This window comes from Melanostigma gelatinosum (assembly GCF_949748355.1).
Source record: "Melanostigma gelatinosum genome assembly, chromosome: 13".
NCBI lineage: Eukaryota > Metazoa > Chordata > Actinopteri > Perciformes > Zoarcidae > Melanostigma > Melanostigma gelatinosum.
The window spans coordinates 1,779,055-1,797,585 of NC_136646.1; the positions used below are offsets into that span (position 1 = coordinate 1,779,055).

Consider the following 18,531-nt stretch of genomic DNA (forward strand, 5'->3'; position numbering starts at 1 on the left):
CTCCATCTGGACCAGGGACATTTGGGGGGGCCGGAGGAGGCCCAGCAGGTTTGTCCATTAATCGCAAGGTCGGTAGTTCGATCTTTGGCTCCTCCTGCCCACACATCGAAGTGTCCTTCAGCAAAACACTGAACCCCATGATGGGTAAGACCAGCGCCGTGCATGGCGCCTTGCTGCTTCTCTGTGTGTTTGTGAGTAAAGCCCTCGATAGGTAAAAGCACAACATAAACGCAGCATTTCACTCAGCTCAACATTAGCTTCAACTGAAGATAATAGCTTGCATGGTTCATATTTCCTACTATATATGTGACGTAATGACCACAAACTAACCGGCATGCAGCGATCCTCACTGGGTCTGGTTCATTCCAGGAGTACTGCTTGGTTTGAGAGGCTCAAGGCAATCTAAAATGAAGCTGGCTTGTGTAGTCTGCCATGTGCTCTATACCTGATGGATACTTACATGCAACAGGATACATATACACAATGCACAGAGAGTGAGAGATCAGATTCTTTCAGTGGATTTCTGGTCCAGTGAATTGTGCTCAGTGACGACTGTTTCAAGTCAATGAAAGCTTTGCAGACAGCATTGATACAGCTATACAACGACTTACACAGATACAAATTCTTAAACATAAGACATATTTTTTAAAGATATGTCTTATCTATGTCTTATATGTGGAAGGATATGTCTGGTATCACTTCTGATTAGTTTGGGCAAAATAACAACCCCTCTTAATAAACATGGAAATCCCCCCCCCCCCCCCCCCCCATGTTGATTCCTCCCTGACATCAACATCATCCCGTGAAGCTCATAATCAATACAGAATCAGGACTGTCTGCTTCACCGATCGCACCGCATATCAAAAGGGGTCAGCCGGCGTGTAGCTACACCTGAAACACACTCTCAGACAAATGGTGATTTCACAATCTCTCATTTTGAAACTGAACACTTGAAATGAAGACCAGAAGAGCCAAACATTCCTAAGTGGTTTCAGCTGCTGCTTGAAAGGGGCGACGTCTTGTGTTATTCACAATCATAAGACGTTTTATTAATTTACTTTGTCAAGTTTGAATTCCTGGTCACTGCTTCACCATGTGAAACACAACAGTGTATATTAGTCGTCAGGGAGTTTTAGCATCACTCTGCAGCGACTAATATGAAAAAAATGACAAACCCTTCAAACCACAAGCCAACATGATAGCCGCAGTTCCTGATAAAGCAGACGTTATGGTAATAACTCTTTAGTCCAACTCTTGCAGAAATCTACTTTGATTGTCTCGAGCCACCCTAAGTTAGTTATTCCTTGAGTCAGTTCCTTCTGCATGTAAGATGAGTTCAAAGGACAAACCCATTAGGCTTTCCTCCATATCAGGAAAATGTCTTTGCACTCAGGGTGACACCCAGCGTGGGCCTTCCGAGGATACGACAGAACCCTTTTGCTTTCACACTTGAAGTGTGGAAGTGGAGGCCTTTTTTTTGTGAGTTCTTATCGTGATTTGTGAAAAGAGTCTGCAGGCAATATATTGGGTACATTGCCCACATACTCACACTTAATCAAAGCTGTCTGCTCACCGTTAACTCCTTGAGTATCGGCCTGAACATCTGGAAGTTTCCTCTTGTCGTCTCACATGTTTTATAATAATAATAATAATAACTTTAATTTATATAGCGCCTTTCAGGGGACCCAAGGCCGCTTTACAAGAGTAACAGTTAGACAAAAACAGTTTAGACAAACAGTCAGAAAAACAGAACAAGTAAACTAGGGGCCGAAAGCCTTGGCGAACAGATGGGACTTGAGGGCCCTTTTGAAGGCGTCCAGAGTGGAGATGTTGCGGATCACCGCAGGGAGAGAGTTCCAGAGGGTGGGGGCTGCCACACTGAAAGCTCTGTCCCCGAAGGTTCGCAGTTTGGTGCGGGCGGTGGTAAGCAGGCCAGAGTCTGAAGACCGCAGGTTCCGGGGAGGGGCATGTGGGCGGAGGAGGTCCGATAGGTACTGGGGGGCATGGGCATGGAGGGACTTGTAGGTGAGGAGGAGGATCTTGTATGAGATGCGGGACTTGACCGGGAGCCAGTGGGTTATGGCTTCGTAAGAGGCGATGAAGCACGTGTGGTCGCCGTTCGGTTCGTCATACTGAGCACGCAGGTTCAGTCCAACATGACAGTGAACTGCATGAGGCCTTCACTCAAATCATCAATTACAAATCCAGACAAAACGGGAAAAAGATGTTTTGCGGGAGAATTCTGATAACGAAAACAAGCAACATTGGACATTTGGACATGTACACGGTGCCTTGTTTCTTTCTGTAATAATTCAGTAGTTTTTAAAAATGTATTTCGTGAACTACAGTCTTTCTGGTTTATAGTTCCATGTTGAACTTCAGTACGCAGGTGCTTTTGGTCATGAAACAGAGATGATATTACATGTTCTCTCCTATTCTTTATTTTGGCCCTATTCCAGCCTAAATTACACCAGCGGGTATTCATAGTTAGAAAAATAATAATTTCACATAATAATACATCTCCAGCTTTGACTGGAAACTGTCCCATCAGGTACTGTACAACATTGCAACGAGGCAACAAATGGAACATCTTTTTTTGCCGATTTATGCACATGCTCGTCTTGATCTATAAGTGTTTCATAGTCCAATTGATCTCGACCTTTTCAGGAACAGTGTGGCTCTGAAAGTGTTCCCACCACAGAATTCCACATTCCACCCACTTCAGCTCCTCATTGGATTATTCAGAAACATGTCATCAGATTTTGCAACTTGTAAAGCATTGAATGTTCATAAATGAGTGTGACGGTCAAAAATACTTTATGTTAATTACATGCAGTAGAGGGTCAACAACTTGTCCTTCAGTATGATGACTTACACCTGGGTTTTCTGTTATTCTAGGAATCAATTTGTTCAGTTTCAATGTTAATCTTCATGGGAAAACCTTTACTTATTTTCCTAAGAGAACCCATAGTACAGACACTAATAAAATACAATAGTGTCATTGTTAACTTTTTTCTTTTTTTAATACTGATCGCTCAGTCTTTGGAAGACAAACTCCATAAAGTCAAAGTCCCAATGAGACAGTACCGTTGAGGCTATCCTTCATAATTGATGTGTTTCTATTGAAACATTGTCCTTAGGCAGAACATAAATCAGACGTTATTCACAATTATGCAGTGGAAACAGAGGTAGTTATATTCCAGGAGAGGTGGAGGGTCAGGACTTTGAGGAAAACATGTGATGGTTTAATGCTGGGAGTTTTCAATTCTCACCAGAAATGATCCATTGTTTTATATCAGGGAGATAGAAATGAATCTAAAAGCAAAAGATGAGTTGAAATGTATCATATTTACACGTATGAGTTCTGCTTTTTGTTCATTGCTGATTCTAATTGGTCACTCGGGTTTGTGCTTCGTTCATCAATCATTCAGAACTGTTTTACCACCCTGAAGGAAATTTGGTTCGCAGCCAACAACGAGAAGAAACTCACCGAGGACAATGTGACATTAATTCAGTGAAAGAGACTCTTCTCAGCGGTTGGAATGACGTGTAATAATTTCACCTCTTACATACAGTATGTGAGGTGACCGACCTCAGCAGGCATGTTTGCTGACAAGGGAGGGTTGTCAGCTTGATTTACCTCACCTGGAACTTCTGGGATATAAAAGCGTGTCCACGTGCTCGTTGTCGCTCTCCCTGCATGGCCTTCCTTTGGTTTAACACCTCCACAGCACACATCCCAAACATACATGCACCATTTCCATCACTGACTTTGCTGATCTGATCTGATCTGCACACTCCATTGTTTGTTTTGTGTTCAGTATAGTTTAATGAGTGTACAACCTTGCGTGGACTTCCCACTTGTCGCATTCCACGAGCCGGCTTGTGACACATAATTGAGGAAAGGAATCACTTAGCAACTCATCCACTATCTCAATTGGGATTAATAGCTCCTTACATCCATATCACAGCTTCATATAATGTTCTACTCAATGTTGAATTGAATGCTTCATAAAGGCAGTTAAACAAGCTCAATGTATACTGACTTCATACCTATCTAATTGGCTGCACACACACACACGCTGAGAGACATGCAGTCTCTTGTTGCGAAAGGACGAGCACATAATTCTCTATCTGAATAGATGTTACATAATTAAAAGAAGTTCTTACTGCTTGTCCTAACCTGTCTGACCAGACCATGTGTACACAATATTAATGTGTGCATGTGTGCGTGACTACTGCACGTGTCAAACCGGTTGTAAGGCTTTGTGGGTGGACAACCATGCCAGATCTGCTCCATAAAAAGAATCAGCCTTCTCTTCCCCTTCTCATTACACCCACCTCACCCATCCTCCTTTCTTCCGATGAGATAAAACATTATCCTATTATATGACGAAGGCCTCTCTCATGCCTGAATCCCCCTGCTGCAGCCAAAATATCCCCTACACACAGTCAGTGAACACATGGCTGAGAATCACACATCCCCTACCTCTCAGCCCCCTCCTCCCACCCCCTTTCTCTCCCCTTTCTTCTTCGCCAGCTGCGGGTCATTTTAACTGTTCTCTATGAAACCTGGTATTCATAACTGCTGGTCATGATTCCACCCTCGAGTCCTACTAACATCATAACGGTAATAGTTTAATCTGTACGGTCTTGACCCTGTCCTGTTGTTTAGATGTGACCTGAGTGGGAGACAAGAGGCTCCCTCAGCACACACACACTACAGCTGGGAGCCATTGTCTCCATGAGAAAGCAATGGTCAGTCTGGCATCTTTTAAGACATCCATGCTCTCTCTCTCTCTCGCTCTCTCTCTCTCTCTCTCTCTCTCTGAAAAAATGGTGAGTCATGGTGAGCAGCCACCAGGAAACATGGCAGAGAGACGTTAGAGCCCCTCATTCACACACACACACACACACACACACACAAACTGGTGGATTTTTCGCCATACAGGCCCGGTTGTGGTTTGGATGAACTACCCTTTCCTGAGGTCCCACAGCTTTGGCAGTTCGGTTAAAACACTTCAAAAAATCTGAAAAAAATTCAGCTCACTTTAGATTTCAGATACAACCTACACAACTTCAATACACAGCGACCTAATTCTATTGTGGTATAGGCAGACATTTCTATTTTTGACAAAAGTGTGACTTATGAAGACCAAAAAAACACTGTTGGGTCTTTAAAGGGACAATAAGCCCGCCCTCCTCATTAACATAAATACACACTAACCTGACAGGACACAGCATTACTGGAACAGTTCATTTAATATCAAAACTAATCTTAATGGATGACCAAATTGGAGGCATGCAAGTTGGCCACCTCCAGAGTGAGACAGTATGTGTATAGATAGATGAATCTAGAATCTAGAGAGAATCAGCGAGTGCCTGAACCTGGCTTCAATATCTGACTTTCATTTAACATGAAAAAAAACAAGAGGTGGGGCGCTTTATCATTCAGTCAAGTTTATTAAGTTCAAACTCAGGCCACAGACTTCATTTTTTTTGTAAACAACTCTTGACAAACCGAAGAGAACAAGAGAGAGCGACAGAGACAGAGAGAGCGAGACAGAGAGAGAAAAAGAGAGAGACACAGACAGAGAGAGAGACACAGACAGAGAGAGACACAGACAGAGAGACAGAGTGAGAGACAGAGAGAGCGAGCGAGACAGAGCGAGAGAGTGAGAGCGAGCGAGAGACAGAGAGAGCGACAGAGAGAGCAACAGAGAGACAGAGAGAGCGAGCGAGAGACAGAGCGAGAGACAGAGCGAGACAGAGCGAGAGAGACAGAGCGAGGGAGAAAGAAAGAGAGAGCGAGCGAGAGACAGAGAGAGCGACAGAGAGAGCAACAGAGAGACAGAGAGAGCGAGCGAGAGACAGAGCGAGAGACAGAGCGAGAGAGAAAGAAAGAGAGAGCGACAGAGAGACAGAGAGACAGAGCGAGAGAGAGAGACAGAGAGAGCGAGCGAGCGAGACAGAGCGAGAGAGAAAGAAAGAGAGAGCGACAGAGAGAGCGACAGAGAGACAGAGAGAGCGACAGAGAGACAGAGCGAGAGAGAGAGACAGAGAGCGAGCGAGCGAGACAGAGCGAGAGAGAAAGAAAGAGAGAGCGAGCGAGAGACAGAGCGAGAGAGACAGAGCGAGAGAGAAAGAAAGAGAGAGCGAGCGAGAGACAGAGCGAGAGAGACAGAGCGAGAGAGAAAGAAAGAGAGAGCGACAGAGAGAGCGACAGAGCAAGAGAGAGCGAGAAAGAAAGAGAGCGAGAGCGAGCGAGAAAGAAAGAGAGAGAACGAGAACGAAAGAGAACACATGAACATTAACTTTCCTGCCAAAAAAAACAAAATAACAAAAAAGGATATTTGTTTACAGCTTCTGTGACTGTCTTTTTTCAGCTGTTCCCCGATTCCGAACGAAGTCTCTGACATTTTGCACAGTTCTTTGTTCCAAGACTGGTCCTTCCACCAACTTGCAGTGACTGCATTCGTTCTTGGAGGCCAGGTGACCTTTACGAATGTGATTTTTGAAGTGCCGCATTACTGCTGCAACCTCAGCCTTGGACCACGCTTTCTTTGTCCCTCTTCTGGACCCAGCATCTTTTCCTGGAAGATATACAAAGTAGACAAAACGATCACACAAACAGAAAACAAAATGTATTGACAAAATGAAGCAATCAAGTACGGACACTTAGGAATATGTTAAGCAGTAAAACTTACAACAAATTACTGTGATAACATCTTTAACATTTTAAAGTGGCTGAACCTTTTTATATTTCAATAGAATAACTCATTACAGTGCATGAGGGAAACCATTTCAGTTGTTTTGGTTCTGTACTCTAACACACTCAATTGGAAATTTAAAAAAAACAACAATGTTGATTTAAAAGTCTCAGTGAAGCGTATTTACCTTCTATACTGTGACACAATCTCCAATGAAACAGAATATTTGCGCTGTGTACAGTAACAAGTGGGATCAAATTCTTCACATTTGATTGGACAGCTAAAGAGTGGGCAGGCTTAGAGTTTAGCATGATATGGAGCTACAGAGGACTGTTGGCTTTACACACCTCACCAGTTGGCAGAGAGATGGAAGGGAAACCTTGCAGATTTTGAAACAGCACAGTATCACTGCACCGTAGCCAGTACATGCAGATGACCGGTACTCTCTAGAGCTAGAGCTAGAGCTCTCTGCTGAGCCACTGACAACTGTAATGATAAAAAATGTTTTAACCTCCTGTCATATTTTCTGTGAGACATATTGCTGTTTAGAAAGTTCATTTGTATGGGCGTCTGGATGTCTGAACACATTGACCTATTTGGTCTAGGACAAAGGTCACTTTTCTATCTTAGTCGGGACAAACAGCCGACGTGTTCTTTCTCTATATCAACTGTTTCCGGTTAGACTAAACATTTCTGCCTTAGTCTCCTGTGTGTTATCTGTTCCTCTCTGCCGGCCGGTATAAATATCTTGTTTTGATTTTGTGTCTTTAGAGCATATTCACAGCTCACTGCAATACGTGGTGGTGTTTTGTGTTCTCTGTTTGCAAACATTAAATTGACTTTTTGAAACTTTGATCATTCATCAAGACTCTGTTTTTATGTTAAACACTTTGGATAAAACCAACTTCACTCCTGAACTTGTTAAGGAAATATTCCACAACACAACGCAGACCAGCGGAAGTACATTTTCTTCCCACTGATATTCAAATGCACATCTCTTGTTGTCTGTCTCCACATTGTTACCAAGATCAACAAAAAGGTGATATCACTGGTGTGGCTACTTCGTGGCTCAAAGTTTTGTTTGATCGGATACATTTTGAAGACTTCAAACATTTGGAACTGTTTTGCTGAGAAAAGAAAGGGACTTTATGGGGATTTTGATGAAAGTTACCTGGATATTGATATTGTTTTACATATATTTGGCATATAACAAGAAATAAATGAACAATCAACACTGGAACTTTAATTAAGATCCAATTCACAGTTAAAAAAAAATTATTGAATTAACATCCACATTGGATTAACAGTGGGAATTGGGCCTGAAAGTTCAATATTGACCTTGAAAATAATAGTCATAATCTTCAAACAGACTATGGTCTGCTCTGGAAAAAGGGAAGCGGAATTTAAGTTGGACTTTTTTTAAGGACTTTAAAAAGCCAGGTCAGGTCAATAAAAGTCACCATATTCTATGTTTTGTACACTATACTCTTTAATTATACTATATAGTCTTCGGTCCCTCATCTCTTTTCATGCTCAAACACTTTAAAATGGGAACTTCCATTGCGCATAATTCAGAGAGACATTATCATTCATTTGAACAGCTGTGTTGATTTAGTGTCGGTGCTAGCACAGAGGGGAAAAGCAATGCCACTTCATCCAGCAAAATAAGTGCCAGCATTTCTGGTACTAATAGCTATTTACTACAACGTTTTGTACTTAACGGTTTGTGTCTGTCCTGAGACTGCAGATCGAAAGCAGCGAAATTTGGTAAAATGCATCGGCCTCCTTGCATGAGATTAATGTGTTTTGTACATGAATGATAATGGTTTGTTGTCGTGATAACTTCCTTCTCAAAATCCTTCCATAAAGTATTATTAGCCATTGTGAATGTTATGGCTTCTGATAAACCTTAAAACTATTACTAAAACCCGCTGAAAGCTATTTCCAAGAGTCGAGACAAAACAATAAAAAGTGAGTCAGTCGGTTACTGTATAAATATGTATGGACTACAACATATTTTAAATAGGATTAGTCAAGCCTGCAATTTTCTTACCAGACCAGGAGTCTCTGGTCACAGTGAAAATCAGGGTGAAACATTTAAATGGGTCCAATGAGTGTAGTAGACTCATTCATGTGTGCCTGAAACGGGTAGAATGAAATTCACTACGGTCATGTTATGTTTTAGTTTATAAATAATGCTACATTTTTTAACAGATCTGGTATTTGTTATATTGAGCACAATCTTCAATCCTATCTTCAATGAATTAAGGGATGGATAGATAGATAGATAGATAGATAGATAGATAGATAGATAGATAGATAGATAGATAGATAGATAGAGATAGATAGATAGAGATAGATAGATATAGATAGAGAGAGATAGAGATAGATAGAGATATATATATATATATACTCAAACATGAAAACCTTGTAGTTTTACATTAAAATGGAACTCAAACATGAAAACCTTAAGGCTGTCGTGGTAGATTCTCTGTCTCCGCTCACATTCTTGCTTGCTTATCAGTTCACCTCTATATTCTAAGAGAAATTCTCCCTTTTCAAATAGAGTACAGGTGAAGATGCCGCGACCTATTTCATACACAGAAAAATATCCGTTAAGTTTATTCATACTTAAATCATGATTACAAAATCAAAACATTCAACTTACCTTTGAAGGCATTGATGTATTTGACATCAAGTCCCACTTTGTCCGCTCCAGTGTCAGTGTAGAATTTTGCATCATCCTTTGGATTTATGAGTCTTCGCCGTTGCATATTTTTTGCTGAAATTATCAAAGAAGATGGTTGTCAGGATTATCATCTTTATTTGTAGAACATGCATGTTCAGAAAACATTGTATAGCCATTTAAACCAGTAATATACTGGGATAAAGGCGAGGAAGGCCAGCAGCATGGTGGGGTGTCCACTGGATACTGTGGAGGTGGTGGGAGAAGCTCTCATCCCTGATGAGCCACGCCTCCCACCCCATGCAGGACACTCTGCACAGCTCCTTCAGTCACCGGCTGATTCACCCCCGGTGTCTGAGGGAGAGGTACCGCAAGTCCTTTCTCCCTGCTGCTGTCAGGCTGCACAACAAACTGCTCTCGGTGGACCACTAACACACTGTACACAAACACTTTGAACACTCTGAACACTCTGAACACTTGAATTCATTCACCTGGTGCAATATCTTATCTAATCCGTGCAATATCCAATACGTTTAAGTATTTACCTGATCCGGCTGTATATTCTGTATATACTGGTATATTTAATACTCTTCTTTACTGTCTTATTTTATTACTGTTTTACTGTTTAGATTATTATATTACTTGATTTTTATCTTTTATTTTATTTACTTGTGAGCAATGCTGCTGTAATCCTGTAATTTCCCCACTGAGGGACGAATAAAGGATTATCTTATCTATCTTATCTTATAAAATATGAAGAAAACGCATAACTGCTCCATTCATATTTTGAATTGACACTGCTTCACTTTTTAAGAATATCATTAGACCATCTAAGATTAACTGTCCTCTCTGCAGGCACAGAGTAAACGCACTATCGCACTATTATCCATAGTGGATAACCCGGACCACCCTCTCCATCAGCTCCTGCAGAGACAGCGGAGCACTTTCTCCAACAGACTGATCCAGCTCCGCTGTCACAAGGACAGATTCAGAAAAACATTCCTGCCCACTGCCATTAGACTTTATAATAAAACACTCGCTCGCTAGCTCGCTAACACGCTAGTTTGCGCTCGTTCGCTAGCTCGTGAGTTGTCATTGTTAAGGCCAGTGTTGAGCCACATCGTGTGTCAGCTAATGTTAGCTTGTTCGCTACATCGTCTGTCAGCTAATGTTAGCTTGTTCGCTAATGCTAGCTAGCACACCACATGGCTCAACTGCCCTTAAAAATCACAAAGCATGCCATCATATCTCACCTCACACTGTCTCATCTCCTCCAGTCTTAACCGAATCACCTGTTGCGAGCTCCGTTTTATACATACAAATACAAATGCTTACCTGGTGGTGGTGTCTAATCCTCCATGAGTCCATGCGTCTCTTCCATGCCTGTCTGTGATTAAAGGGCTCCTTGGACTTGATGTCCGTAACGTTACATCGCTCCGACGTCCCTCCCTCGCGGGAAAACCAGGACGTGACGTCCCTACGTCACTCCGACGTACCTCGACGTAAAACCAGCCCGCGAAAATTTAACTTGTGTATCAAAATGTATATGAAACTGCACCAGCATGGTCAAGCCGATAGCAGGCGCTGTTCTATACACAGGGATACACAGAAATCAGGTCAACTGATAAAGGTGGACTTAAGAGAATGTATGTTATTTAGACACTTATAAGGCGTTTACACTCTTTGTTTTATGAGGATCAGAAATCAGGGCTGCTGGTAAAAAAGGACTTTCCACGAAAAAGAGATTGTATGTTATTTAGACACTTATAACGGCGTTTACACTCTTTGTTTTATGAGGACCTCAGCATGGTCCGCATATACCAACTAAGTTCTCATAATGCTGGTGTGTAATCAGGTGAAAAGTCCAGCCATAACATATCCACAGACACACACACACACACACACACACACACACACACACACACACACATGGCACCTGACTGGAAAACGACTACACGCAGTCTGCAGAGTATCTCGACATCTGTGTTAAGAAGCACTCATTATTACAGAGAACTAAATAGTGTTAACCCTGCCTGTGACAAAAGTCCACACACAGCCTTATCTGAACAGGTTTTCTAAAGGGCTGTGTTCGTGAAGTCATATTTCATGTCCAAATGAGTGGCTGTCATTTTCCAAACAATTCCTCTCGAGGCACGTGTGACAGTGTTGCAACAGGGCCACAGCCATAGTGTAAATAGAAACGTACAGACTGTGGTTAATCATTGTACATCATCTAGAATCAGCTCATTTCTTTGACAAATAAATACATGAACACCAAAAAAAACAAAAACAAAAACGTCATGTTGATAAAAAAGGCTTTTATGTCATTTCACTCTTCCCAAAAACAGAGGATTGTGATGATGACACGGCATTGACCTCCTGAGGCAAGATATCAAAAGAAAACCATAAATATAATCATTATCCCTGTGTCACTAAGACCACTGATTACAACATAATGATAGCCGTAGAAGTGTGTATGTGTGTGTGTGTGTGTGTGTATGTGTGCGCGTGTGTGTGTGTGCAGGGTTAAGAGCTTGATTGAAAGTGTGTGGGCTGCGTATGTCCTAACCTTGCACACATAGGATGGGTGGAGACTCCAGACATTGTGGAGACAGAGGTTATAAACTTGGGAAAGACATTTCTCACAAAACACCATTTCTTCGGACAAAGCATCGATGCGCGCGACAGTGTTGTTGGACACCGGGATCACGTCCAACTTTTTCGCTTCTCTCTCTCCAATCATACATTCCACCATCTCTTTAACATTTTTCCCTCTCCACCACCGCCTCTCCTTCTCCCTATTACGCGGTCAGAATACGACCACAACACGCCGCCTGTCTCCGGCAGAAATGCGCTTATACACGCACGGGAACAACACCGAGTTGTAATATATACCTCCATAACACCCCGCCACTCTCGGCTCATACCTCCCCAGCAACGAGGCACATCACCCGGTCACAATACCTTCAGAATGTCCGCCGGGTGAAATCCGGGACTTGGTTTTATGGTTCGAGTGGCGGCGCTCACCCGTTGGCGCCGGGACGCGAGGTCTCCAGCCGTCCCCGCCGTGAGGCACCCGATCGTCAGGTCTGTCAGCCCTCGGAACAGGCCGCGGGTCAACAACTCGTGGGTGGCGGGGTAGAGGCGAGGCAGATCACAGAAAAATAATAAAGACTAGAGTACAGCAAAGATATGTTGATGAGAAGCGTATTTGTATGTCAAACACAAACGTAATCAGGGAGAAAATACGTTCGTGGTAAAACGTAATTGAGAATGCATTTTAGTTTTGGGGGAACGTAATTTTTAGGAGACAAGACTGCACCGCCATTACATTTTTCCTCTCGCGCACCCCCTAGAGGCAGCTCACCCCACTTTGGGAATCCCTGCCTTAAACTATGTCACATGGTAAAACACAATTTGCAGATCTCACTTAGACTTTTCAGCAAAACTCTAAACACATTCTCAGTCTCAAAACACATTCTGCACTGTAATGCACATGTCATCCATACTGGCAAACACAAGTGGCAACAATCAAATACAAATAGAGAACACATGTCATTGATGAAACACAATCACTCAAAATGGATTTCACTTGTATCAAATGATGTGACACAACCAATATAAGCCAGTTTAGAGAGCAAACAGGTGGTTGAAGGTGATGTCGATGAAGTGCTCTGCTCTGACCCAGCCCAAAGACAAGAGGAAGCACATTGATGATATGTTGACTCCTTTGATTTTTGTCCCTTTTACTGTAGTATTGTATGCTGTAGTAGGCCTACAGTGCATTGTAGGATGTATAATGTACAATAAACAAATTGTATGGCCTTGAACATGGTGCTTTCTATTTGTTACAGTAACAGTACTGACTGCTCAACATATTTTGACTGGTTGCAGGTTCATATCAACAAAGAACAAGAATTACAGTATCACAGAGACAAAGGACACGTTTGTGAGATGCAGGGTACAGTACTGTTAAAATAGGGGTACAAGGAGGAGGAAGAACAAAATAAATTGCAAAGTGCAAAGCACAGTAGTCATTTCTGATCAATTTTGAGCTACTGCAATAGAACATGTTTTCGTTCATATGAAATTTGTTTTGAGATTAAAAATCTACTTTTCCCTGAGAACTATATGTTTTGAACAATGTGCTTTCTATTTATTGGTGTATTGTTTACTGACTGCTTGATGGTGTATATTATTTTGATCACTTTGTTTATGATTTGAGAGCAGTGTTTGATTTTGAGCACAGGTAAAACTGTTTTTAGGCGAAAGTTTCATTTTGCAAGAGGATTCAGAGGTTTTGTAAATAGTGCTTAAAGATGAGGTTTTGTGTTTACAGTTTTGAGAGAATGGGTGACCGTTTCAAGACATGTGTCTTAGCAATCGAGAAAAACTGTAACAGGAAGCATATCTCTATTAGCTCTATGTATTTAGCGGTCTGGTAACAATGGATGTTAATTAAATATGGCCGGTTGGTAAGGAACTTGATTCTTGCTGAGCTAAATCGCCCCCTTTTATCCTTCTGTCTTTGCTTATTCTGGTCCCTTTTGTATGTGCATTTTAAAGACTAGGTGAGATAACCTCCTTGTAGTGGCCATTTGTCGGCTAAATCAAACTTAAACAAATAATAATCAAACGCCACTGATGCACCGTGGTCGGTATCCTTACGCAGCCAGAAGAGAGTAAAATGTCCAAACAGGATTCCATTTTTGTGTATTTATTAAATAAAGCAAATAAAACAAGCAAACAAACTAATTAACAAAACTCCTGTCGTGCTGTCTCTCCTGTCCTGTGCAATACTGCTGTGCAGCTGGTAAAAACTATACGCCCACCCCGGTGCATGCTGGTCCTATCTTTCTGCGCACAGTAATTACCCAAAAAATAATAGAACCAAACAAATTACTATTAAAGAGAAAAATAATCTTAACATATGAAACATCTACAATAATTAAACAATACTACTTATAAATGAAATAACAAAATACAATATCAAATAAATAGCTCCAACACTCCTATTCAAGTTAACACATTTCTTTGCTTCTCCATGTAATTGATTAAAGATGTTTGAAAAATATGAACTTTAAAGATTAAAGAGTGCCTTTGCCACAGAGAGCCACAGCGCTTTAAAAGCAAATTATAATGGATTCTAATAGAAACTGTGCTGTCTGCTTTTAAATTATTTCTTCTTCTCCTCCTTTTATCTATTCATTTATTTCTAATGATCAAAAACAGTGTGGGATATCTATATATATATATAGATCTATATATATATAGATCTATATATATAGATCTATATATATATATCTATATATATATATATATATATATATATATATATATATATATATATATATATATATATATATATATATATATATATAGATCTATATATATATATATAGATCTATATATATATAGATCTATATATATAGATCTATATATATATATCTATATATATATATATATATATATATATATATATATATATATATATATATATATATATATCTATATATATATATATATATAGATATATATATATATATAGATAGATATATATATATATATATATATATCTATATATATATATCTATATATATAGATATATATATATAGATCTATATATATATATATATATATATATAGATCTATATATATATATATATATCTATATAGATATATATATATATAGATATATATATATATCTATCTATATATATATATATAGATATATATATATATAGATATATATATATATATCTATATATATATATATAGATATATATCTATCTATCTATATATATATATATAGATATATATATATATAGATATATATATATATATATATATCTATATATATATATATAGATATATATATATATAGATAGATAGACCAATAGTAAATCTGCTGCAAATCGCAAATAAGAATTCAACAACTGTGTGTCTTTCCAGAAACATGCCCCATAACTAGATGGTCCACAGACCTCACTATGAACAGTGTCCATTGGAACTACTTCTAAAAATCGTAGACAAATGTGTGTGTGACAAAACAAAACTGTCAAAAAAGTTCTTGAAAGCTCTATGCACCATAAACATAATTCCATTCACCTCCATTAAAATGAGGTAGAAGCAATAATCTAAGTGATGTAGATCACAAATTAAAACTATCTGCATGCTGGATACCATTACAGGGAAGGAAAAACACGTGTTTTTTTGTCATTTGTGTGAACCAACCCTTTAAACAAGCACAGCAAGCAATGCAACCTCGCTAAAACAACAACTGTAATCCTGTTACGAAATGAACCACATTGTGGTTACACACACACACACACACACACACGAAGCTGAACATAACGAGGAGACACAATGAAAAGACAGAAAAATAGAGAGAAGTGAACCGAGCGAAGGGTTCAGTTCTTACACTGGCAAAAACATGTACACACACACACTTACACACACACAGACATACACACACAAACAATCAGGATAATGGATGTTGATGGAGATTAGAGTGGGAACTCCCACAGGGACCCAAACGCATTAGGAATCATCTCATATAGATTACTGACAGGTGTGTGTGTGTGTAAGTGTGCATTCAAGCAGCTGAATAAGAGAAGTAGAATGAGTAACAGACAAAGATAGAACTGGGGAGGGGTTGAAGGTGGGAGGAAAATCACAAAGTAGAGAAGAGGATGATTAGATGAATGAAAGCAATAGAAAAAAGGGGGAGAAAAAATAACGAAGCGGGACTGACAAAAGCAGAGGAGGATAAGGAAGTTGCTGCTACATCCCCCTTTACGTGTCGTGTCCTCATCTTGTTGTCGATAATAACTGCTATAACCACAATCAGCCTGCAGCATGAATGACGCCAGAGCTAATTGTCGTGTCATGTTCCCAAAACTGAAATGCAAGGCACGCACACCACCAACGATGTTCTGTTCAGATTCATAAGGGGAACACAACTCTGGATCGTAAAGTGGTACGAGTGAGTTTTGTGTGTGTGTGTGTGTCAAGATGAGTGAGGAATGCGTAGATATCAACAGAAGCTTGATTGTGTTAGCTGGAGTGAGGTGGGGCCCCAACACCTAAGCGCTTGTTTGTTGACTTTGCTCATTTTAAACTAATAGTTCAAATCTAAAATGTGAAAGAAAGAGACAGATTGAAAGAAAGACTAGAAACAAGGGGACGAAAGAAAAAAGGAAAATGGACACCAGAGTGCACACAGTGAATACTGAAGTGGAGAGATTAGGATCAAGACGATCTAAGATATTTTTGTATCTGCACAGACGGATCTTGTATATATTTATAGTGGCGAACAAGACACAGAAGCATATTAAAGCTTTTAAACATCAATGTCCGAACAAGCAACGGTATCTTAAGAGAGAGAGATGGCTCCATTTGTCTCGCGCTGACCACATAGGCGGAGAGTCATCCCCTGGCAGAAGTGTGTCACTTCCACCTGTTTTGATGGAATAGTATATTGGGCAGAGGATGGGAATGGGGTAGGATACATTTACACACACATGCCAGGAACACAACACTCTGCCTAGCAACATGGTGCCAGCGCAGATACCGAAATACGAGTCATGTGGGCAGTATTTTTTATTTATTTTTTGACGAGTCCCTGTTTTAAAAAGCTGCATTAACTAGAGCAGCGGTTCCCAAACTTTTTAGGCCGCGCACCCCCTTCTACATCCCGACCGGGTTCGCGCACCCCCCCCCCCCCCCCGTTAATAAAAAAAAATAAAAAAAAAGAAGCAACAGAGCCTTTTAAGCCTTCATAGCGCATAAGAATCGGACCAATGAGAGAACAGTTTGCTTGCGCGTGGCGTTAGTTTACAATATTTAGTCCGCTGTTAAATGTTGCAGTGTGAACACAAACTGCAACATTGTATCATATTAATCCCTGAATCAGAACAAAGCAAACAAACTGAAGGTGTGAAAACGCCCTGAAACACTGCAACAAAGTTTCAATATCTTTCAGTGACACAAGGCGTCACTTTTAAAGAGCAATACGGATGCGAGCACACACGCACAGGCTCAGAGGGAGATTATCACATTTAATTTACAATTAATGAGCGACTAATGCAGCCAGGATGTCTTCGGACAAAGCATCGATGCGGCGCGACACAGTGTTGTTGGACACCGGGATCATGCACAACTTTTTTGCTTCTTTCTCCCCAATCATACATTCCACCATCTCTCTGGCAGCTGGCAAGCTCACGTCTTCGGCGATTGTGTGCGGTAGCCCCTTTCTCGCTCTTCTGTAACCAGATATGAAGCCCGTAGTGCGTCATTTATAGACCCAACACATGAATGAGACTCCAGTTGTTTTTGGCTGTTTTGTAATTCCTCCAATTTGGATATAAAGAATGTAAGGGGCTTTTGACTTGCACTGGCATACTTGGTGTTCAGGTGGCGACGTAAATAAGAGCTTCAGACTGTTAGCCAGAACCTCACTGCACACCATGCACTGTGGCTTTGGGGAATCTGCGTTGCCAATCCAAGTGAAGCCCAGACACAGATACTTTTCATCATATTTCCTCTTTTTTTCCCAGTCTGATGCTCACTCTCGTTTCCTCTTTTTCACCTTGACTCCGCGATGGGCCGATGTGCGCGCACCCCACTTTGGGAATCCCTGAACTAGAGGAATGTCTTACCCGTGTGAGTCCTGAGGTGGGCTTTCAGATGGGACGACTTGGTGTAGACTTTCTTGCAGCCTGACGACAGACGGGGTGATAAACACAAACAGAAGGCTTAATCCAAATGCAAATCATTCACGTGTCACATATGTATTTAATAAACTGAGCTGTGTGAACTAATGAGGAACAGAAGTTGTTTGAAATGAGATACAGTAAACTTGTGTTTTTGCAGCTGACTTTCAGTCTTATTTGGTATTTAAACAGTTTCCAATCAAATTCATTCAACTATTCATTCAAGACATGTTAAGTTCAGGATTACAAAACCTTTTGCACTTGATGTTATGCACTGTAATTCTTCAGGTTTATTCAGACTTTATATAAGGAAATGATAGAAGTTCATGTATTGCAAAGATTTAAACCGTGAGCAGCAGCAGCAGCAGTGTGACTAATACACTCTTGGGTAAAGTGTGGATGCGTCCTTGTGTGGATATGA

At 40.6% G+C, this 18,531-nt stretch overlaps 1 protein-coding gene across 1 annotated transcript in view; it reads right to left on the reverse strand.

The window, feature by feature from the left end:
* Positions 1-18,531, reverse strand: part of LOC306787322 (uncharacterized protein) — a gene marked incomplete at both ends in the record, with an annotated part of 62,402 nt that overhangs the window by 43,186 nt on the left and 685 nt on the right. Inside the window, 2 exons of the mRNA XM_079282440.1 lie at positions 6,461-6,593; positions 18,057-18,116. Of these exons, the coding sequence (XP_079138566.1) occupies positions 6,461-6,593; positions 18,057-18,116 (193 nt within the window). The remainder of the gene's footprint in view (positions 1-6,460; positions 6,594-18,056; positions 18,117-18,531) is intronic.